Below are 23,332 nucleotides of genomic sequence, written 5' to 3'. Positions count from 1 at the left end.
CATCAGAGAAGTGGCAAAATAATTATTAGTGTTAAAAAACCAAAACCATCATGTCATATAATCCTGAATGCTGTATCAACAGTTTCAGTTACAGATAAATGACAATTCCTAATCCTCTGTATTAATGACAGCTATTCTGTAAGGCCCGGCAACACTGACAGCTAGAACGGCTGGATTATAGGTATAAAGGTACGATTACAGAAACACCTGCACTGTCTGAAAGGGCACTATCACTTTTACTTCTGTCTAGATTCTGGGAAGTTCAAAATAAGCAAAAGCTTGAAACATTTAATGACTATGCTTACAAAAATGCTCTTGAAAAACAGCTGTCCTAACCCATTTTCCAAAGTTCATGCCAATCTGCTGCTTTTAAGATTTTGTTTGTTTGTTTGTTTAAGTATATTTAGTCTATGAAAAAATGAAAAGCTCCATGATTTTAGTTCCCTTTTCAGTCAATAAAAACTCAGTGGGAGAGAGGCAGGAGGAAAGAGAGTAGGATGCTTTTCCTGTTACAATAGTGAGACTTGGGAGACATGGGTTCAGTGCCTGGCTCTGACACAAATTTCCTGTGTGACCTCAGGCAAACCATTTGGTGTTTCAATTATTTATCTGTAAAGCAGGGATAACCACTAAGATTTGCCTGGGTAACATTTATTAACATGTCAGAGATGCTCTAAGTCATGCATTAGACTCCTACTGACCATATACCCAAAACCAGTGGTTGAAATGAGCCAGGGTACACCAGTGTATCATGCAGACATCTCTCATAAAACCATACTTGCCGACTACCACTCTTCAGCCTGCAATGCAAATAGGTCTCACAATGACAGTTTGAAATTTCTACAACGACAAACTGCAAAGTAGAAGAAAGACATCAAATAATGCTGGGAGAAATGCAACCTGTTGTTGAGGAAAAAGGATGAAAACCCTACAAGTATTTATTAGCACAGTGCTGAAGGTCACATCGCCCAGCTGGACCTCCTTTAGGTAAGCCATCAGAGGTACAACAGCAATGAAAAACAAGTTCAGTGCAAGATTTAAGGCTTTTGCCTTGTTTTTCTAACAGCTATTCAAAGCCATATAGTCCATCCCATCCTTGTCACTGTAACTTAGGGTCTTGTGTAGAAATGATGACAAACTATGCCTGGAAATTAGCCCTTGTCCACTCGGTGGGTAGCGTACACCTCAGCTAAGTCAAGCGTGCAAAACAGGTGTCTTGTCTAAGCCAATTTGGCCAGAATTCTGCAAGAGTCAACAAAGAGAAACAAGCAATGCCTAGAAAGAATTCATCAGACCCTATGTTAGATGGGCTGAGTTTTCTATTCCTCTCTCTTGGCTATATAGGAATATACAGGATGACTGACTTTAGAGGAGACACCAGCATTTGGCCAGACAAAATCTTTTAAGGAGACTCCCACCTCTCTGCTGCTGCTGCGAACACACCCAGACACACACCCTCTCCCACAGCACACAGAGACCAGGGAAGGGACAAGGAAACAGGTCAGTTTTTCATCCTTTGACAGGCAATGTGTCGAAGGGAAGGTAATCTTCTGTATGTAAGGCTGGACTAAATAAAACATTAAAATGCAATGCCGTGGAAAAATGAGACATAGGATGGTGAATTAATTCAGTCTAGTTGGAGAATTGACTCAGTCTATACAACACTGGTGCCTCATACAATATCCCAAATCTGTTTCTCAGTGATTCTGCCTTTAGTGCCCATCTGTAAGCCATATATATTTATCTCATACCTTTCAACAGCACGAATCTTGGAAACCTGCTTAGAAAGGTTTTACTGGATCCATATTTACACAGATTCAGTGACACAGTTACCTGCATATGAGGGATGGTACTAGTTTTCAGCCAAAAGGCTAGAAAAGTAGCTAACAACGAAGAAAGTAGAGCACTTCTTTTCAAGTAGCCCAAAGAGCCGGTTCCATCTCACAAAGACAACTTACTCTGAATTTCAGCAATAAATTTACCTCAGTAGTGAGGTTTCCCTCTCTTAGCCACCACAGTATAAATGATGGTATTTTAGTGGTTTAAGAAAAGCTTTGAAAGTAATAAATAAATATTAGAAATGAAATCTAAGAATGTGTCTCCTTTGCCACAATTTATTTTGATTTTCTTTGTAGTTGACATAAAATCATCTTTTGAAAAAACGTTGTGTTGAAAGGATACATTTCTCTGTTACTTAAAAGAACACTCAAAAAGAGGAAATTATAACATGGACTATAGAAAAATAGATATTGATAACGTATTCAGACCTAGCTAGCGTTTTTGCAGATAACCACAGAAAAAAACAGGGAACGTGAGTCAGCTTGGTAACACATCCTGCTGATATTGCATACACCATTTAATCAGGGAGGACTCTGATTAAGACTCAATCCTCTCTGGAGGTGTGACTCAGGGAAGTGCTCTCCACATTTCCTTGAGGATTAGCCTGACCTAGTTTTACACTGCATTGTAGGAAACCAGGAACACACAACTGGCTGCTTGCCCTAGGTGAGGGACAGCAGTCAACAGCTGGAGGGACTCAGCTGCTTATGATGATCTGGCCATAGATACAAAGAACTTTTTATTGTCTAAAAAAGCAACTGATTCATCTAGTTCTGCTGGACTTTTTTTTTTCAGTCATCAATAGCTCTCAGTGCCTCTCTGGGCTCAGAACACATCATAACATACTCACCATCATCTGCTGAACGTGAAATATTTCGGCTCCAGTGGCAGAGAGGCGGTTTGGAAATGAAATGTCAAGAAAAGCTCCAGGGAGAGTGCTTGGTCCAGCATTGTAAACCTATAAGACAAAGATGCATATAAATGTATAAAAATCAATAAAAATAAAATTACATATATGACTGCTCATAAATGGGAATCTACTGTAGACCCAGAGCTAGAAGTATAGGTAAATTTGAAAAAATTCAAATACTAGGCAAGTTTTTCAATGTCTTCAGACTAAGACTTCTTTTCTAAGTATCAGGATGAAGTCAAAGGTTTAGCTTATCTAACAGTCTTTAGGCACAGCTCATATATCAACTGAGAAGCAGTTTTGCAGGATAATTAACAGTCATCAATACAAATAGCATGAGTCTTCTGCCTTATATACAGAGACACTGCTAGTACTCTTTGAGTGTTTTGGTAACACCAGCCGGAAGACTGTAAGAAATATTGCTGTCTCAGTTAACATTCTCATTTCCATCTGGTAACCACTGCATTATATTCTGCATCTGTTTTCCTTATGGAGCAGAAGCCAAAGTAATGATGATTGTGACTACCGGACTGTGGGTTTGCTGAGTGAGTTGCCAGGAAATGCACGTGAACAACTTTCATTCAAGTTCTGGGGTTTCCAATTAAATGAAACTCTTAGTGGAAAACATTGGCTTTCTCTCAAATCCCCTGCAAATTTTCAACAAAAACTCAAAGAATTTCCAGTCTACCACTGAAATGTATCCAGTGAAAATTCCAAAATTTGTGGGTTTTTGCTGAAAAGAAACTATCCATGGAAAATTTTCAATGAAAATAAGTTTTCATGTCCACCTACATTTTTTTTTAGGAAAAATACTTCCTAGTTGTTTCTAACAACTCATATATAATGCATACAGTAAAAACATTAAGCCTGTTAGAATATTTATCTGCGCTGAAACAGTACTGTCGAAAGATGTAGTAATCAGTTGTTAATTGTGTAAAGTACAAATACTAAAACCAACAGGTTTTCATTCTTCAAACACTGTTTATGTTTGAAGAAATGCCTGATTGATAAAGAGAATCAGTTCACAATGCCAAATCCTTACAAAAAACCCTGAGGCTCCAGGCAGGGGGAGAAATCCCACTACAACAGAGCATGATAAATGCTGCATGAAATACAAACATAATGTTTCATGTTAGACATCTAAAAAAACTTGATTATCTCACTGAGATCAGATATAAGACTTAATGCAGAAAAGACATTTTCATTGCACATCTTGTTACCCCCCCCAAAATGATGCATAGATATGTCTCCTTATTAACATTGGACATGGTATAGATTTTCACATATAAAAACCGCTATAAAGCCCCATATTTTTGTAAATCATCTCTTTTTCTTGGTTAAGAAACTGTTACTTTTCTCCATCTGGAGAAGTTTAATAAATGGTAGGCAAATCATTAAAAACAATTAAGAAAACAGTGATACAAGCCATGCTTTGCCCATTACGAAATTCTACCCTTTCTCTCTGACATACACAGTTATGCGGTTTACCATGTTACTGGAGAGCAGATCTGTGACTTGTTACAGTATATTTTTCTACTTCTATATGAAAAAAATTATTAATATTGCAACTTGTAAGCGTGTGCATGAAAGACAAGAGGATGGAGCAGGACAAATGGTGGCTCTGCCAATATATAGATTCTCTCTCCTTTACCTGTTATCACTTCGTTTTATTGAAAATATTCATCTAGTTAAAGCATCAGTACATCTGTTCTTTATCTGTTTTTAATCAATAACTGGCTATGAGGGGGAGGGAGGGGTAAGATGTATAAACCCTCAAGAATGAAATCAGAATCACAAGAATTAATAGCCTGGTTCACAGAAGCTTTAAAGTCCTGAAATCCTGCTTTCACTCTTTTTCAGTAAATAGCTAAGGGCACTGCATGACAGTAGGGGCTTAATTGATCTGGACCACAGTCTGTCCACGGAGGAAGACATGTGTTATTCATTATGAGCTGAGTGGCATTCATGCCTAGGAGAACAGAAAGGGGAAAAAAGACGAAAGACTATTTTTCACAATAAATGATTCCCTCACCTCTGCATGATTTATCATTCCCTAGTTCCATCTAGCGGTCAAAAAGGATTTGAAGTGCTTGTAATAGATACAGTCACAGCAGCGAGACAAGTTCATTTCAGCCGCATCACAAGAGTTTGTTATAATAAATCATCCATATGTGTTACCACATCAGGAACCCATCTAACTGCCATGTGAAGTGTAATCTATAGATAACACTTGAATGACACTGAGATGGTATGAGACATTTAATGAAACCTTCTCACACCTGTCTTTTTAGTGTCACAGTCTCTTCCCCGGGCTGTACTCTTATCAGTAGTGCTATAAACATTTTCATACTGGGGGCATTTAGCAAGTCTGAATCCCTTGCACAGGTACGTGTTTGTTCTCATGGATAAAGGCTGTCCACACCTCTGCTCAATGACCCTGCCACTGAAAAGAATTACTCCTCCCTTTTGAACCTGGGACCGCATCCAGGATGTGGCACTTGAGTAACTAGAGCTCTTTACTCAGCACGTGATGAAAGGTAAAAGAGAAACAAATGGTAGCAGCTTCATTCCCATGGAAGTGAGATGCCCCATTTGCAATTCTTGTTATAAAATATTCAGATAAGGAAATATACCACCCCTGCATGCTGTAAATATGGCATCCAATCAAGAATGCATTGCACAGCATACTGTGATACAGAAATGTACCAAAGCCCATTACCACACTCAGAATAAAAGACATACAAAACCAGAGTGCACTGTCAAGCAGAAAAGCAGCCAAAATAAGGATCAGTTTTACCTGCAGTGTGAAGTTGAGAGACTGGAAAAGGCATTCGTGGTTTTCCAACTGAACGAAGTTGGATGCTTCCACAGAATCACCATAGAAAAATGAAGTAGGGAAGACTTCTCTGAAAGATCAAGACATAGATTTAATATGCTGTGTTTGTCACCAACATTAAATATATTTGTGGCAAGCTGAATTGCATCCCTTGCTTTCTGGTCACGTGAAATTCTGTGGGACCATTTTACATTAATCTATTATTTGTGATTTGATTTCCTCTTGACAACACTAGACTACACAAGCAGCATCTCAGCTGACCCAGGTTAACATCACATCATTGAACCAGACTTCTTTTGATTACTTATCTGATCTCCTTTTCTCCTTTCCTATCACAAAACCTCTTCTCCAGGGCCCCCTGCCACGGATGATTTGTGCAAGTCCTATAGCTTGTGTAACACAGGAAATCATTGCACTACCAAGTTAATCTGAAGAAATAGTTACTAATAGGAATACTTTCAGTTACATATTCACTAAAGTAACATTGCAATTTTATCTACCGTGTATATAGCACTGCAGGAATAAACACTTCATTAATTATCTGAGCTTCACTACCATTATGATTAGCAGATGGTTAAAGGGAAGAGTAGAGGGAGATATAACTTGCTTTCAACTACAGTGGCACAAGCCAAGTCTCCTCAACTACTCTTATCATCTTATCACAAAGTAAAATGCAGTAGGGTTTTATCAGAAAAGACTTGGAAGCACACCACAGTACCTGGAAATCCTGCAGAAGAGGACTAGGAGTGCTTTAAGCATCCTTTGTGCCTCCCTCTAATCTCAGGCTGCTCCACTGGCTGGAAAGGGTCCTGCTGTAACTTCAGACAAACCTTGGCGAGGGACTGCCTAAAACTCTGCTTCTTTCCCAGGCTATCCTTTTGGGTCAGAGCTTTTTGAGACAGGATTTTAAGCCTGTTTAGGTACATTTCCTTTTTTCCTGCCTGCCTCCTATGCCAGGGATTGCTAGGGGAAATAGCGAGAGACAAGATTTACTCCTCCCATTTACGGCACTGTGCCAGAAGGCTCCTCCCAAACATGGTACAAGCCCTTCCGGGCTATTTATGACCAGGGATGAAGTTTGCTCTTGTGGACCCAAATGCAGGATAGCTAATAAAAATAAGCTTTAAAAATACACTTTCCAAAAAAGAGTATTACTAATATTACCATGCCTAGCAATGTTGTGGTCTCCAATAAACCCAACTTTTCCCTGGTAGTTGGACATTCCTGTGCACTTGAATTAACTAAGCCTTGTGTATGAGGAAAAAATAATAATCCACATAGTCCGTTGGGTGGGGCTTAGAAATTCAGAGACCTTGTGCTTTAAAAAAGTACATTCTGAAGAGAAAGAAGAGAGCCTAATTTTCATCAGTTTTTTTGGCATGCAGTATTCTGTAAGTGAGAGAGATCTAAAGACACAGATGAAAACGCTCCCATCTGTAAAGCTGTACAAAAATTGATCTGTATCAAAGCATCAAGAAGCAAGGGATACAGAATTAAATTTCTACACAATCTGTAACAATGAAAACATTCAAAAACTTCCAGAACACGCTGCTGAGACTGTAGTCTCAATATAGAGAGACTTTTGTCCTTGCTAGTCGTCTTATGAGGTCTGACAGCGCTCTTCACTTCTCTGAGCAGGCTCAAGCCATTCTGACTATTGTGGCAGTCATTAAGAGATTTTATTTCTATGCAACAAGAGGGGCAACCAGCTTTATGTGGTACAACCCAGACTAGGCCATGAATCTGAGTTTACCCAGCTTTTCAGCCAAGTCATACGTCAGTGCAGGTAACGTTGTTTCTACACATATAGCATGCTGGCCAAGGGAATCTTTGACTTCCACTGATGCCAACCTGGACTGGTCATTTAGACAATAAGTATTCCCTGGAGGTTGCCATAAATAGTGGCTAAAACAGACACTGACCTCTTGGGGACACTGCTGAAGAGTTTTTGCTTCCCCAGTTTAGGAATGAATGTCAACTTTCTCAGCCCACGTGGATGCTAATTCACCTCCAGTGACCAGGTCCCCCAATTCCACCTCAAGCACTGTCTATGCTAGAGGACGGTCTGTCTGTTGGGACTGGCTGCAAAGCTTTCATTCTAGACTGTAATGCAGAAGGGGAAGGGAAGACCTCTGAGTACAAAGGCAGGAACTCACACAGGGGCAGCCCTGGGGAGAGGACAACAGCTATGTGTTATACAAGTATTTCAGTCAAAGGGTGATGTTCCTTGGTTGGTATTCAGACGCCTTGCAGACAAGGGAGCAGAGGGAGTGGGAAAATGAACAGAAGCAGAAGTGATTCTGATTGTGAAATTAAACAGAAAGGCGAACAGCTAGACTCCACCATGCTCCTTAAAATCCCAGAACATTTGACCCTAACCTTTGGCCTGGTGATTCTCAACCATACCCTTAAAGACATGCCCTAAGGAACAAGATGTTATTTACTTGTTCTGGTTTTATTTTATTTTAAGGTACATCATATCTACAGAATCGCATGAATTCAACTATGATCACTAAAATACCTACTATAAATGTGATGGTAACTAATTAGCATTAGCTAGGAAGGAGTGAGAAAGAGGTACAGTGTTGGAATGAAAGGCATGACAAATAAAATTCCCAGATAATGAATGAGGGTGTCTGTATTTCCAGAGTCTGGGAAACAGGGAAAAAGCAACAGTCTGGCTACATGTAAACAAAGAGAAGAATTCAGTTTTTCACTGGAAGAGACTCAGATGTTATTGTTAGGATTATTATTATTTTTGTTGTTTTCATTTGGTGACTGGTACTTACCCGTTGATAGATGAGTCCACTTCATGCATCAGGGGCACCGACAGGGTTAGAGTGTTATCATGCAGAGATTCAGTGCGTTCTAGGTTTCCACTGTGCCAGAAAGCAAAAATAAACATGCTGTAAATCGACAGCCTTTGCTATATATCACAGTTTCACAGCTACCATCTCTCTGCCTTGTGCTCTGAGCCCCTCTATTTGAGTGACGTCAGCTCTCCTTAAGAAGCCTCTTAAAGATTAAGAGTTGCATTTGTACATCCCACCTTGGAGAGGGCACGCACATAAAGCACGTGTTTTGCAGCTGCTCCGCTGTGGCTGTGACGTGACCAGGCTCACACCAAAAAAACCTATCTTGGAGCAAGGTGTGAATTCAAACATCGGTGCAAAACTACAGCAGCCATCATACACAGCGGAGAGAAACAAGGACATTCAGACTCCAATGGAAGGGTTCATTTTCTCCCAGTCTGACTGTACGTCAGTCTGGGCGGGATACACACACCCCACAGAGGGCTTTGACTCAGTAAATGACACAGCGCTTTCATTGTACCTGCACTGTACCACACCACCAATTTGGTGCCATTACAAGCAGCTTTTTGCGTGAGACCCTTGTACTGCACCGGCTGTAACCTCTCAGCAGTTCCAACCCCTCTTCCTCTGCTTAGCTGCCAAAATGAAAGCACTTTTACTTTACATTTTCAAAGACAGTTGCCTCAACTGGTCAAAAGCAGAAGGAGGAAAGAGAAAAGTGAGCAATTATCTCTCGTTTGAGTCAAGTTTATTTCCATGTGAACACTTATGTATGAAGTCTGGGAAAGGTTCCTGAAATGCATGTCCAACACGCAAACTTGTAATTATTCTAATTCTGATGGTGAGTCTGCTTGGTGGGTGACAGCTCAGAAGAACAATCTTGAAAGGTATGTTACATTTATTTCCAATTTCTTCAGCAGTGACTCTGGAATCACTTTTGCCTTGCAGTTCATTGGATTTACTCACAAATCAAACTGGCAAAACAGAAGATATGATCTGATTTATTTGAGGACAGTATCACTGAGGCAACAGCAGGCAGTAACATCCCAAGCAATACCATGCAGATGATGAGTTGCTCAGATTACAAAAACAGAGCCTGCTGGCTACATACATGCATAGATATAGCTCAGCTTTCTGCAACTGAGACATTCGCCATGTCTGCTAATAAAACTAGGGCCCAGATGGAAAAACCCACAAACTTTCAGTCCCAGGAAAAAAGAAGTTTAATAAAAGCTTTTCCTCTGAATAGGCTCAGAGTCCAAAATGGAGACATTTCTCATCCAACACAAATACCAAGATACCATGGTGGCAAGCAGAATAAGCAAGTAGAATTCCATATAGGGTTCATAGGTATGTGCTTATCTGTTTCAAATGGAGCAAAGGTACTGTCAGAAAAGGAGAATATTGTTCAGCGAATCTAGCTCTACAAAAATAGTTCATGCCAGGAAGCACAGAAGAGGGTTTGGTTTTTTCTTTTAAACAAAAAGAATAAATGTAATGTCATGTTCAGTCCTTTCTCCAATTGATCTTTCCCACTACTGAACCAGTTTCTTGTTAGAGATGCTACTGCCAAATTTGCAGCTTCAAGGGACAGGCTTAAGTGGCCACTTGAAGGGCAATACTTACTTTCCCATGACAGCATGGCATAGCTTCTCTGCATCTAACCATTTCTGCCAGACCAGCTCCAGCTTTGTGTGGAAACAATGTGCCCACTCATTGCAGTCTGGCCACAGCACAGACACTTCCTCTCCATTTCCCTATCACTGACTTTACCCCAGGGCTCCCTGCAACTCTTGTGGTAGACAGATTTTATTACACTTATTTGACAGCAAGGGAATTGAGCAATTTGCCCAAAGTCACAGAGAAAATGAGGGTAATCAGCACTGGGACCTGCACTGTTGTCTTTGGAGGTTCAGCTGAATCCTTCAAAACACAACTGTCTTCCCGCCCATCCTTCTGAAATGAGAAACTTTCTCTGAACCCTTCTGAGCATTTACACTATGTGTACAAACTACTATTTATTTCTTTGCTCCATCTAAAGGCATTGCCTAACCCTTCTCACTGGTAGGGCACAGAAATCTGAGGAGTGAGGTTACAGAGGAAAGCCCTGTGCTATCCAAGGCAGGGAAATGAGAGGTACAATCTCGAAAACACTGGCTGGGCAAATTTAAAGCAGTGCTGACCCATCTTTGCACCAGCTGGCATTCACCTAACAGATATGATGCATCTCCCTGACCTAGAAGCATCATGGGGTCATCTGAACACATGATGAAAACACCTCACGAAGAACAAAACTTCTCTAACATGCAAGACATGGTCCTGCCCCTCTGATGCAAGGTCTTACTTTCAGTGTTTCATACCAGCCCCACATGCTGCAGGATCCTGTTCCCATCTACAGCTGTTACTGCAGGGCAAGGACTATGCCTTATGAGAGCAGTCACTCAGCAACTGCTATATCTCATCTCTCATCTTCAGCCAGTTGATGAGGTGTCATCAAATTGGGGAGGAGAATTCAGGCTGGAGATCCTGATTTTGACACGGGAGGGTACGAAGTTGGCCCACTCACACAGTATGTGGAAGCGGGAGCTTCCCAGCACGTCAGAGCAGCAGTTTGTGGCCCAGGTTAATGCAGCTGTAGTACTGTCAGTTCCCATACACACCCAGACAGTGCCAGTGACTGAATCACCCACAGAGTCAGCTGCTTTGTGGCACATCATCTCAGGAGGCACGGAGCATGTGTCACACCTTTTATTCTGCCCGAGATAAAATCCCTATGCACACATATTTGGCATCACACCCTACTTCAATGCCTGCTCCGAGTGCCCTTGTGGAAGTACCCTATTCAGCTGTTTCATGCAGTCTCTCATAGCTCGCTGAAGATGCAGAGGGGCAAAAAATAGACATGCAACTTTGTAAACTGTCAGTGAGATCCCTGACCATCTGACGAAAGCATTTATCTTTTTTGGTTTGCATCCAAGCATGCTTATTTCATTCAAATGCTGGAACAAATGGGTCTGCCTGGTGCTGATCGTCAACTGCAGCTGAGCTGAGCTTGATACAGGGCCCAAAGGGATGGGCGCAGAAACACAAGGGCCTTCTGACTGAGAGAACACAAAATGCTCCTTCAGAATGGCAACTGCCTGGGCAAAGAAAGCCTAAGCACGATCCTACTTCATTTTTCAGGAAGCTGCATCACATGGTTCCTCTATATTAGTATAAAATAATTCAGTTGGAAGGGACCTACGATGATCATCTAGTACAACTGCCATTATCAAAATACATGCATTTAGCCCTATAATTTATCCTGATTACTGCACATACACGTGTCTGTGACCGCTGTCACATGATTGTCAAGCATATGCAATGCACACCTCATGCAACAAAGAATATTCCAAGTCATCAAGACATACAAAGGTTCCCTTACCTTTGGGCAGTGACAAGGAAGGTGAGCATTTCTTCCTGCCCAGACAAGTGGCTTGTATCGAAGATCACACTGAACTCATACTGTGCAGAGAAAAAGCGGTATTTAGAGACACAGTATATTGCTTCAAAATGTATTTATTCTGAAACTTCACATATATTTTACTGGCGTAGCTGTACAAAAGCGTATTTTGATACATGTAAGAGAGCCTCTTGTACTGTACAGCAGCTTTTAAATCTTAGCAATATTGTCTCTGTTCAAATACTAGAGAGTCCAATTTTTCCTTCATTGCCTTTACTAGAACTGCCATTCAAAGATATTTCTTGAGGAAATCATCTGCCGGGGAAGAGTCTTCTAGTATAAGGGGATCACTACCTGAAACTACCTCAGCACCAATCTATACGCTACTTGCTAGTAAAGAGATCTTTTTGGGGGAATAAAGATCATCCCATAGGCCTGCACAGAGACTGGGAACAACCGGCACAAGCTAAAGCAACATTCAGGCCACCCATCATAATGGACAAAATCAGGTGCTAATTCTGAAAAGAGAATCTACTTTGATGACCACTGTAGTGTTACATTAACTTTTCCATGCAACAACTTTTCCACCTAACTCCAAAACAGTTTTTGGCCAAGTGAAACAATTTCCAAATTCATGCTAATTTCAATGGCTTGCTGAAAAAAACCTGAAGATAATCCAACTATGTCATTCTGAAGCAAAACACTGAAATTCTTATATTCCAGATAATGTTTGCTACCGCATTTATTTTTTCTATTATATTTAAAATCTTCTAAAATGTTTCAAAAGAGCACATTACAGCCAATAAAACACATAAAGGAAAAAAATTCACGTCGGGTCAAAGGATATGTCAATTCAAATGGAAAGGATTAGGTTTTGAAATGGGAATTTTCTGAAAAACTTGAGATTCATTTTGTTCAGGTCATCCTGAAGTTATTCCTCATCTCCTCACCTTTCTGGGTTGGTCATTTGTACAGCTCCATTTAGTGACAAAAAGAAGCCAGTGGGATTTCTAAACATTATGAGAGAGTTCATCTTCTACTACCAAGCAAAACCCTCTTTAAAAGCTACCAGGAGACCATAATATGAAAAAGTCATTAAGACATTTTCATTGTCGTTCATACAAGTTTAGTTGCACTTTAATGTGAGAGAAGACAAAAATAAAAACAGAATAAGGCAACATAAATATGACAGAGAGTCTTTTTCTAATTTTCTGCAGAAAATTACCCTCTGTAACTGTGAAAGGCTTGGATATCTGGGTTAGAAAGCTACAGAAAGTATCAGTCACACACATTTAACAGAGCAGTTGCCCTTCCAGCCACTCCTTAGACACAAAGAGGTGAACGGACCATCATTCTGCAAATTACCTTACCCTAGATTTCGATCTCATGAAAGGAAATCCCACGCTGCACTTGAGGAAGTCTGACTCCAGCAACTCACAGGCAATGCCCAGCTCCTCCTGTAAGAAAATAAAAAAAGACCATGAGATGATAGATTTGGGGAGAAAAAGAAGATTACTAAGAAATACTGTTGTGATGAAGTATCATAGAAAACTAAGTATTTCCCACCATAGCACCATTATTCCCAGAAAACTAACACTCACTGAATAAGGAAAAGTGCAGTGTTGCACTTCCTTACTCCACCTCAGTCAGACCAGCACTGGAAAGAAGACAACCATCAGAACATTGCTCTGAGAGACAGACCATGGGGAAATACTGCATGACTAAGCACATTAGAGTCAGAGGGTCAGCCCAAGTTCTTGGATAACTCAGACCATCAGTTGTTCCCTCTGTTTACTAAAAGACAGCTTTCAAATAGTTCAGAATACAAGTTCCCCAAGGTAGTTTTTCCAGTTACCAGTATCATAAAGAGAGAACTGTGTTGGGCAACAGTGATCAAATCATGCCATGCACAGATGCTGGAGAAAACATTAATCTGGTCCTGGTGTCCTGATCTCTTTCTCTGGTCTACAGATGAGCCACACTGGTATGGATACCAACTTTCTTTAGTGATACAATGGGGGCATAGATAAAGTACAGGGATAAGCCTCTCCTCATGCTTAACATCAACAGACTATGAACATTGCCAATAATACAAATGAAAAAGGTTAGAGCAGCCCTATCCTGCTTGACTGGTGACTCCACTACAACAACAGAAATATTTCTGTTGAATGAAGAGTGTTTCCTTGCTCCATAAAATAAGTGTCTGGCTCCAGGTTAGCACATTCTCATCTCCAGATTATCAGGGAACAGTTTTATGCTCTGTCACTGTGGACAAGTTCATCTCACTAAACTTTAAGAGTGCGATTCAGCTCTGGAATCTGATATGCACTTTTAGGTGCCTACACAGGAACTGATTGCTATGTCACCTAGATATCAGTGCTCCCATCATAGTCAATGGATGTAGAAAACGATTCAGCAGACCAAATGCAGGTGTTTAGTTTAGACGGGGCTGAATACCTCTCTAGGCCCTAGTATTGACTAGATCATCACTGGAGCTATAGTATTGATGTTATGCAGCTACAATATGAATGCCTAAATTTAGACATCTGAATCTAGAAATTAACTCTATTCTAGACACGTAGCTGAGAATCTCTTAGCTACAGGACACATGATTTATTTGACCTATTTTCAGTATCTACAGCAGTTTGTGAAGCCCAGGCTCTGTTTCCTTATGCACATTTCCTAAATCACTTCAAATATGAGTTCTGCTTTAAATATGCACTTAAAAATTAAGCGTTTACATGAGTACCATTCTCAGCTTGAACAAGCACTTGTGGAAGTATCTTCCTGAACCATGGACTCAGGCTATAAGCATCTCCGGGAAATGCCTCTCTGCTTTTCACGTTCTGACCCGAGCACAACATTAGTGCTCTGCAGATAGACGTTACTATTATCCTAATTACAAGTCTGACAGCATTCAGATTCTTGATCTTTTAACTGCTTCCTGTGATATCTGAAAGACAAGGTCTCCTTTATCTTCAAAATCATGGTTCAAATCAGGGCACACAGTTATAGAAAATTATAGCCCTAATGCTACCTTTCTTATCTGACTCATTGCACTGGTTTCATATGAAAAGAAAATAATGTAAAGAAAAAATCCATGCATGCTTGGAGATGCCCGATGGCAAGATATTACTCCAATACTACCCAAATGCCAGAGCAGTGGCCTCCACATTCAGCTTCTTTATGGATTTGTTTCCTTGCAATCTTCATTATGTTTCTACTTCTAGAAATACAAAAGATGGCACTGCTCAGCAAATCAAATATCTAGCTTCAGTCATACAAAGCTGCCATCCTCATATGCTGTGTTAGATTTTCTCCTCCATTTAACACAAAACAGCAGAGCAAGTGCTTAATGGTGAAGCATCCCCTTCACTTGCCTTTTCCTCTCGGCAATCTGGGAGGTTCTCCAGTTTTATGCAAGTGATCAAGTGAACACAAACTCTGAGCAGCTGCGTAACCAAACGAAAAATTTCACAGCTGTTTCCTCTGGGAACATTCTTGGTTCTGTGTTGTTCAAATGTCCCTTGCTGTCTAACTGTGGCAACCTATGAACTCTCTTTCATCAACTCCCAGCCTTTGTTCATTCAAGAGGGGTTTCTATTTACATAGCTGTCTGGTGGTGACAGTGCCCAGACAGACCCAAGAGGTTGCCTCCTCTCCTCAAGGCCATATCACTTCAGAAATGTCAAAAAACACGATAACAGAAAGAACTCTCATCTTGATAATGGAAGAAGTGCAGTACTTTTTCATTTTGCATATTGGCAGCTGCCTGCCTTTGCAGCCCTGACAGCAGGCAGGCAGATGCCAGTTGTTTTATAATGGCCCGTTAAAGAAATGACAGATAACATTGCATTGGCTGGTTTTGCTGTTGTTGCTTGCAACAGCTTAATGGATGCAGTAAGATTGACTTGAACGACCTTCTGGATTCATTAGCATACCATCCAGTTTAATGTTTAATAGTAATACAACATTATTAATGCTTTCAATGCTAGGAAATAGCAGAAATAATTTTGCCTGCACCACACTGGTTCAGTCTTCTGCACATTTCTAAATTACACAGGTTACCCACAAAACTTTTCCCATGGACCTGTTGCCTTGCTCTGTGATTAGGATGGAGAAGCTCAGCTAATGAGTAAACATTTTGTTTTTCCTTCACTGCTCACTGTCTGGCTTCAGGCTTTATCTGCAGTGCACTGTTCTGGAGAGAGAGAAAATTGTTTCTTCATGGGGTTTCCTTACGGTGTTCAGCTCTGTAACACGTGGGTACTCTGTAAGCACGAAATAAATTCAATTTTCACACTATTCCAGCAAGCTGAAGGGTTGGTGCTGTCTCATCTAACAAATAGGGAATGGAAACAGTGCAACTCAGGGCTTCCAGAAATTTTGGATGCCACTTCTTGCTGATGTTAGGTAATGCTTTTAGTGTGGAATGCTTCTCTACAACAATATAACCCAGCTGAGAACTCAGCTTACTGCATGAGTTTCCATAGCAGTTTCTAGTTTGCTTAGAAAACATAGCCAAAGGGGTTGGAAGTTTCCCTTCCAATGAGACAGTGTGAAGCTTTATCTGGAAAACTTCGTTTTCTTTCTGAAACAGTTCACAGCATTTCATATTCTTAGGAGAGTCCATCAGATAAATAGCAAACTAATTAGCCAAATCGCTGTACTATTACTGCATAACAAATGCAGACCTGGGTATGAGAAACATGAAGCTCAGGCTGGCTCAGTCTGTTTCTCAAAGTCCTTTATTGCAGAAAGAAAAGTTCCTGATAATTATAACATGACCAATGAAACAGGCAAGTTCTAACTCCATTATGAGGGGCACACGGGGAAACAACAACTCAACCTAAATTCTGTAGCATAATGCTGTCAAACATAATCCCTGGGCCATGTAATTGGGTGTATGAGCAGAGGTGTAACAAAATGGCCTTATTTTTGGACATAAGTGTTTGAAATATAAATCTTACGTGCGGTTTCAACTGACTAAGTAGTGCAGGAAGCTGGTAAAGATCATATTAATATAGTGTGTAGAAGCAGCAACCTGGGAATGTTGTTATTTGCTAACTTTAAGGCTTAAGAGGAGAAATTTCAGCAATGGTCATGTTTTTCCCCAGTTCTTCCCCATCTTTCTGCTGTTTCAGACATTCGCCTGGTGCACCATGCAGTCTTCACCGGGGGACACCAGCCCTCTCCTCCACTGGCAGCTTTGGCCAGTACCGGTCTCAGCAGAAGTGGAGCCCTGAGTATATCTGACTGCAGGCTGACAATGTGGGATGTGCCTTGGAGCAGCGTCTCCTCATACTCTTCTCCCTAACCCATACACTATGTGCAGTCAAATCCTTACTGCCCCAAACAACCCAGATACCTAACCAGAAGAAAGTAAGGGGCTCACAGAGTAATTTGCTTCAGACGGGTAGACAAGCTAGATCAAGCTGAATGTTTAAAACAATGTATTCGGCTTGGTCTAGAAAGCATTTCAACATGAGTAAAGCTTTTTATCCACATAGATGGGATGCTGGATTACGGGATCATTATCTTACCTCAGAATAACTGAAGAGCAATATCCTTTTACTGGTTTCACCTAGTTGATTATCTGGGGATATAAGACATAAAACTACCCCAGATTTTGCTCTTTTCCTATCACAGAGACCATAACTGGACTGCAAGAGAACCACACCTTTTTCAGGCCACATAAGGAAGGTTATCACTAAGAAAACAGCTTGTCAGCACTAGAACAGGTCATACCAAATAAGTCTTTCACTGCATGTATTTTGGCATTTAAAAAGCTTGTCTTCCCTTGATAGTATTTGATGGGCCCAATGTTCTCATGGTACAAAGGTGAGACCAGTGCCAGCTGAAGCAGAATACCAGATTACTTTAGGTATGATCCTTGAAACATCCCTTATTAGAACCAAACCCTGCTCAAAGACAGCTGCTGTTTGTCCCCTCTCCTCCTGAAACAAACATTTTTAGAAGATTTCTTAAATATTGTTTACTTTGACTTTGAAGGGTCCTTTTCAACTTGGTTAACTGCCAAATCTAAGACTTAAGAAGAAGGAAGAGTGAATGCCTTAAGAAAACAGTAAGAGAGAACTGCTGGTGGAAAAAAGGTTGCCTGGCTCCAGATAAAACACAGTCACAGGTCAGAGACTCTGCCTCTGTGAAGAGTCTTCATGTTGACATACCAACACAACATGTTGCTCCTGGTTGAGGTCCCTCTTCCTGAATGCAGATGACTAGAAACGGCCACCATACGTGAAATGGCACAGCCCAAAGAAGGATACTGAAAATTCCTCAGCTTCACCTTGACTAACTGTTGTCAAATCAGATCACATACGTTTTTTTCCCAAGGGAGTCTCGCATAGCTCATGTGTGATGACTTATTGATCAGCCAATACACCCTGACTCTTCTCTGCCTCACTTAGGTCCAACCAAAATCTGAACTGATGTTGGCCCCAACCCAGAGTCATCAACAAGCTTCCTCAACTTGCTCCCACCCCTCATCCCCATCCATGACTGGTTGCAAGCTCCTTGCCTCAAGAATCTCCTTAAGTAATCTCCCCCAGCCCGTTAACTCCCTTTCAACCATCTCCAGTACCAGGCTCTTCTCTATCTGACAACTCTTCTACCAAATTATGACTATCAGCAAAGCAAACAAATATAAAAGTATAGGCCACTTGTGTTATTTTGCACTCACCAGTGCTCTCACAGAGAAGGTGTGAATTCAACTATCCTAACACTCATTTATGGCTTGCCAGCTGTCTGTGCTTCTAAGCACACAAGCTACTAGTAGATACTACATCTGAAATGTCAATAGGGAGATGCAACAGAACAATGCTAAACTTGCAAAATGATGTGCCAGATATGGCTCAAACTGATTTTATTAATAAAATCATACCAAGATAGTCAACAGAAAGTTATATTAATTCCTGAACTTAGAGTGAGTTCAGTACTGCACTGAATACTGTTGATCTGTGCCAGAGCTGACCTCACCCTTTTAAATACTCTTCTGCCTAGCTGTTATTTTTGAATGGATTAAAATCACTAATGAAAGGCACTGAAAATGTCTTAATTGCAGAATTGTTAAGAGAATCCATATTTTTTTTTAGAAGAAAAAACCCCCAACTTGTTAGAAAATGCATTTACCAGCAGTTTATATTTCTCTTTCCTTGGCTATACTCAAATTAAAGCTTTTTTGTTGTTATTTAGATGGAGGAAAGTCTCCACTGCAAATCCTGGCTACTAGCACATATGCTCTGGAACAGAGTAGAAAACGTCCTGGAAGCCTTGATAATATGTTGGCAGAACACTCCTGTTTTGAAGATGTTGAGAATTTATTTAACTTGTTAGGTTTTTTTATGCTGCTGCACATTTTCCAAAGGGTACAAAAGAAGAATGACAAGAGTGAATACTGAGGAACGCTGCACTTGTTGCCAGAGCACACACTCTTGTTATTTTTTTTCTTGTTGTTATTGGTTTTCTTGTTCTATAATTCCTGTGTCTGTGAACCATTACACTTGACGCTACAGGGGACTGCGAACAGCATCCTCATCTGAGAAGTTCTGAAACAAATACGCTAAGAAAATATCACAAAGGAGGGCTACTTGCACTGTCCACTTCATGCTATGCTAAGTCTCAAAAGTTAAGATACTATGCATCTACCTACTATATACTATCCAGTACATAGACTTTACTAGTAACTCTCCCCACCAGTCATTGGGAAATGTAGGTTCTCTGACCTGCACCAAAAGTAGAGCCTTACATCAGGCACTGGGAAAAATACACTTTTGCTAAATTTGTACAGTTTTTTATTCTCATCATGGACCCTGACTTAAAGCACGTACTTATACCTCCATAATTCCAATTTGTACTTTTGGCGAAGAGGGACACTTTCCCAAATGAGAGTTTAGATGAACATCTGGAAGTTTTGTTCCACCCAACAGGACAATTATATAGACCTGACCTGCATTTGAAGAGCTTCTTTTGGGACATATCACTGAACATATGTCTGTTCACAGCTGGTAATCTGCTTCCTATGCACTTAGCTAGCAAAACCGGGTAGCACAAACACCTCCCATGTCAGGAACCTAAAATAAAGGCTCACCTCTTTGATCATGTTTGAGGTGGGTTCTTCAAATCACTCTTCGTAATCTTGGTCTAAGCCCTTTGGTTGTACTATCAACAACTTTCCCCACTGGGTTTCCCTAGGGTTTTGAGAGTGTAGTTTTTATTTTGCTCCTACCCTTCTCTCTCCCTGCCTCACAATTCTCTTAATGCCTTCACTGAGGCTTCAAGGATATGAAGATTTGTCAATTCATTTAATAGCCACCCCCTGAGCATACTGATGTACTTTCTTTCCACAGCAACTGAGGTCACCAAAGAACATGGGTCACAGTTACCCACATGTACAAGAGCAATTAGGGATGCCTGAGCTCCTGAAAGCTTGGGGATTTTTTCAGATAAAAAGACCAGTCCATGCTGAGTTTCCCTATGACTGTGTGCAAGTGCAGCTCAGAGTAATTTAATCTTGGAGGCCCCTTCTTGTGCATACAACAGCTCAGTTTTTCTAACACAAAATTCCACAGATACCATGCCTTCCTCCAAAATGGGCTTCGCTGCGTATTTTAAAACTGCAAGAACACAAAGAGGATCAGTGGTATTACTGACCGGGAACTCTTCCTGGCGCTGTACAACAATTCAAGCAAAAATCATCTGAAATGACTGAAATGGTGGGTCTGATCTACCTCAGATACTTCTTAAAAGTTGCTCTGATTATCATCGCCGAAGCCCTTTGGGCCTCTGTTTTACTAGTACAACTAGCAGTTTGACGTCTGCTTTGCCTCTTTGTCAGCAGTACTCTCTATTTGCTGAGCAGACAGTTAATATTTCCCCTGTGTTTCTGGGCCGGACCCTGCCAGGCACAGACCTTCCCCAACTCCTTCGGCTCACAGCAAATGCCGAAGGCATCAGCAACTTGCTCGCATTTGGAAATCTCAGTACTTCTCAAACTGAGCCAGCAGTTTTGGGGCTTGGTTTTCTTTTTTTTTTTGCTCATCTGTTTCAGGAGCTCCAAATGCACAAAGCATTCTAACACCTACTGCCATCAACACTGCACAAACAGGGGGTCAGACATAGGAAGGCGCACAGAAAGCTCTGCATGGTGGCGGGATGCACTGCTTCCCTGGGGCCGGCTTCCCAGGCAGCAGCAGTGGCACACAGTGGTGGCAGCCGGCCACCTGGGAAGGCCACGGTGCCTCTCACGAGCTGTGAGCATGTAATGTGGCCTGGGAAAAAAAATATCCTAGTACGATGGTAGCTTTGAAGACGGATTGCAGTGGTCCAGCACAGGTGGCTATTGGCTTTAAAAGCAATCAAAGGTCCAGGAAAAAATTCTCATGTGTATTTCAGGGAATTTCTGCTTTCAGAGCAAAAATCTCATGAGTTTTATGACATGAGTTTTATGACATATGGTTTACTCAGCAACTTCAAGCAAACACCTTGTGTTCAGAAACTCTTCTACATGCACTTCTGCACTTGCCAAAGCAAAGTGTGTGACAGAATCACACATAAGGAATAAAAAAATGTTCATGATGGAAAAAAATTAAGATGACTTTACTCTTAACATAACAGCTCTGTTGCCCGAGCTTCACAGGTTTCTTCTGTTGTAAATAATTTCCAAACACAGGTGGAATGCAAGTAACAATGTGAATAACATGAAGGACAAGTCAATGATAAATCAGCAGCAATAGCAACTATAGCGTGAAAATCATTGTTAATCATTGCCTGCTAGGAAAAATATTACAGAGAGAGCGCTATAGATTCAATATGGACTTGCTCAGCTAGACATTGTAATGAAACTAGCATCTAACTAACCTCTTGAATGCAATGATTGAAGAATATTGGATATCCAGTCCAATTATAAAATGGAATAAAATGATTTTGTGTGCGTGTTGCAAGGGTCTGTTTTAAATGTGTCACAGGGACTGGAAGTTTTCCTTTACTTTTCAACACATAGATATTGCCCTAACAAACTGAATCAGCAAACGTGAACGTTGCACATTCTGCAGCTCCACAAATTGCTGTTTCACTGGCGAAGACCCTTGTCGTCCCAGTGCTTACATGAGCAAGCAACACCACATATGCCGAGTACGCTGACATGCACGCAGCCAAATGTGCATATAAAGATCTGGAGGAGGGGGATGTCTGGACCTGTATTCTGATAATGAATCGATCCTTTGATGCATTATCAGAAAATAAGCTTGAAAGAGGGTCGGGGAACCTTAACAGTTGTTTCATAAAAAGAACTGGGGTTGGGGGGGGCAGTTTTCTTTGGCATTAGGAAGAGATTTTCTGTCCTATTCCATGATCTCACTAGTAAATGCTGTAGGCACACCCCACCCCCAAGCCCAGCAAGCCTGGCTTCAAACGTCTTGGATTTGCTGCTTATTTTGTGAAAACAACTATTTCTATATAATTAATTAAAGCCTCCCGCCTCTTCCCTCTCCTCCCTGGATGGAGCCTATTTATAGAACATGAGCTCACCGATCCCAGCCGACACAGCAAATCTCTGAGCAAAAAGGGAGAGAAAGTCAAGAACTTTTCTATTTACTGGATATTCCCAACATTCTTATTTTTTCTCTCTCTTTCTCTTTCATAAACGTTTATCTTAAGTAAGTGGTGAAAAGCTAGCACAGCAGATTTTTAACGCACATCATCTCAGAAGTGGAAGCAGCAGCAGAAATTGTTCACTCAGCTAACATAAGTGATTAAGCCCCAAAACAAGTTTCAGAGCTGGGCAACAACAATGATCGTGTTTTTGCTTCTCCCATGTTTTTAGATGACCTGGCAGGGCAGGTGGTGAAGCTATAAAGAGAAAGGGGGATTTGGTGCCACCCTGAGAAGTTTCACCTCCTTTGCTGCCACACTAACTCTCATTTTTAACAGAACAATTAGACTTACATCAGCTTTCACTGTACTATGCAAGCTAAATCTTTCTTTTCCCTGATTGCTGAGAACTGCTGAATTTCATTTTTTCAAGATATAGAAAATCATCCAGGGAACATCACCAAGATCCATCATCCCCATAGAACTGTTAGGTCAGCTGTCCCTCGTTCATCCCGAGGTTGGTCACATTTCAACTACGCTGTTTGGTCAGGCCTGACTGTATGATCCTTTTCCATATGTGTTAATGTACGGCTACACGTACTCTTCCAGCAGAGCAGGAGCAGCTTAAAGGTCAGACTTCCACCTGCCCCCACAACAACGCTCATCCACCCGAGCACCCTCAGGCATTACCTGGGTGTTATTAATAACATAAGGAATGCCCTTTAAATTTGGGCACAGTGGGCCGTATGACAAGTCGCGTAGAGCTTGTTATTTAGGATAAACTGATAGAGTGTCCCCCAAGTACAGGATGGTGTACAAGTACAGCCTATTTTACAGTGGTGGATGACCACTGTCCCCAGTGGAGTTGTCCAGGCGAGTAATGG

At 41.1% G+C, this 23,332-nt stretch overlaps 1 protein-coding gene across 1 annotated transcript in view; it reads right to left on the bottom strand.

Moving 5' to 3' along the window:
* The window catches only part of ITGA9 (integrin subunit alpha 9), a gene marked incomplete at both ends in the record, with an annotated part of 229,450 nt that overhangs the window by 40,851 nt on the left and 165,267 nt on the right, over positions 1-23,332 (bottom strand). Inside the window, 5 exons of the mRNA XM_082327280.1 lie at positions 2,690-2,797; positions 5,547-5,655; positions 8,375-8,464; positions 11,823-11,902; positions 13,211-13,297. Of these exons, the coding sequence (XP_082183406.1) occupies positions 2,690-2,797; positions 5,547-5,655; positions 8,375-8,464; positions 11,823-11,902; positions 13,211-13,297 (474 nt within the window). The remainder of the gene's footprint in view (positions 1-2,689; positions 2,798-5,546; positions 5,656-8,374; positions 8,465-11,822; positions 11,903-13,210; positions 13,298-23,332) is intronic.

The sequence above is a fragment of the Platalea leucorodia genome, assembly GCF_965183815.1.
Source record: "Platalea leucorodia genome assembly, chromosome: 1".
Classification (NCBI taxonomy): Eukaryota; Metazoa; Chordata; class Aves; order Pelecaniformes; family Threskiornithidae; genus Platalea; species Platalea leucorodia.
The sequence above is the reverse complement of the archived record's forward strand: the minus strand, read 5'-3'. Positions and strand labels throughout refer to the sequence as shown.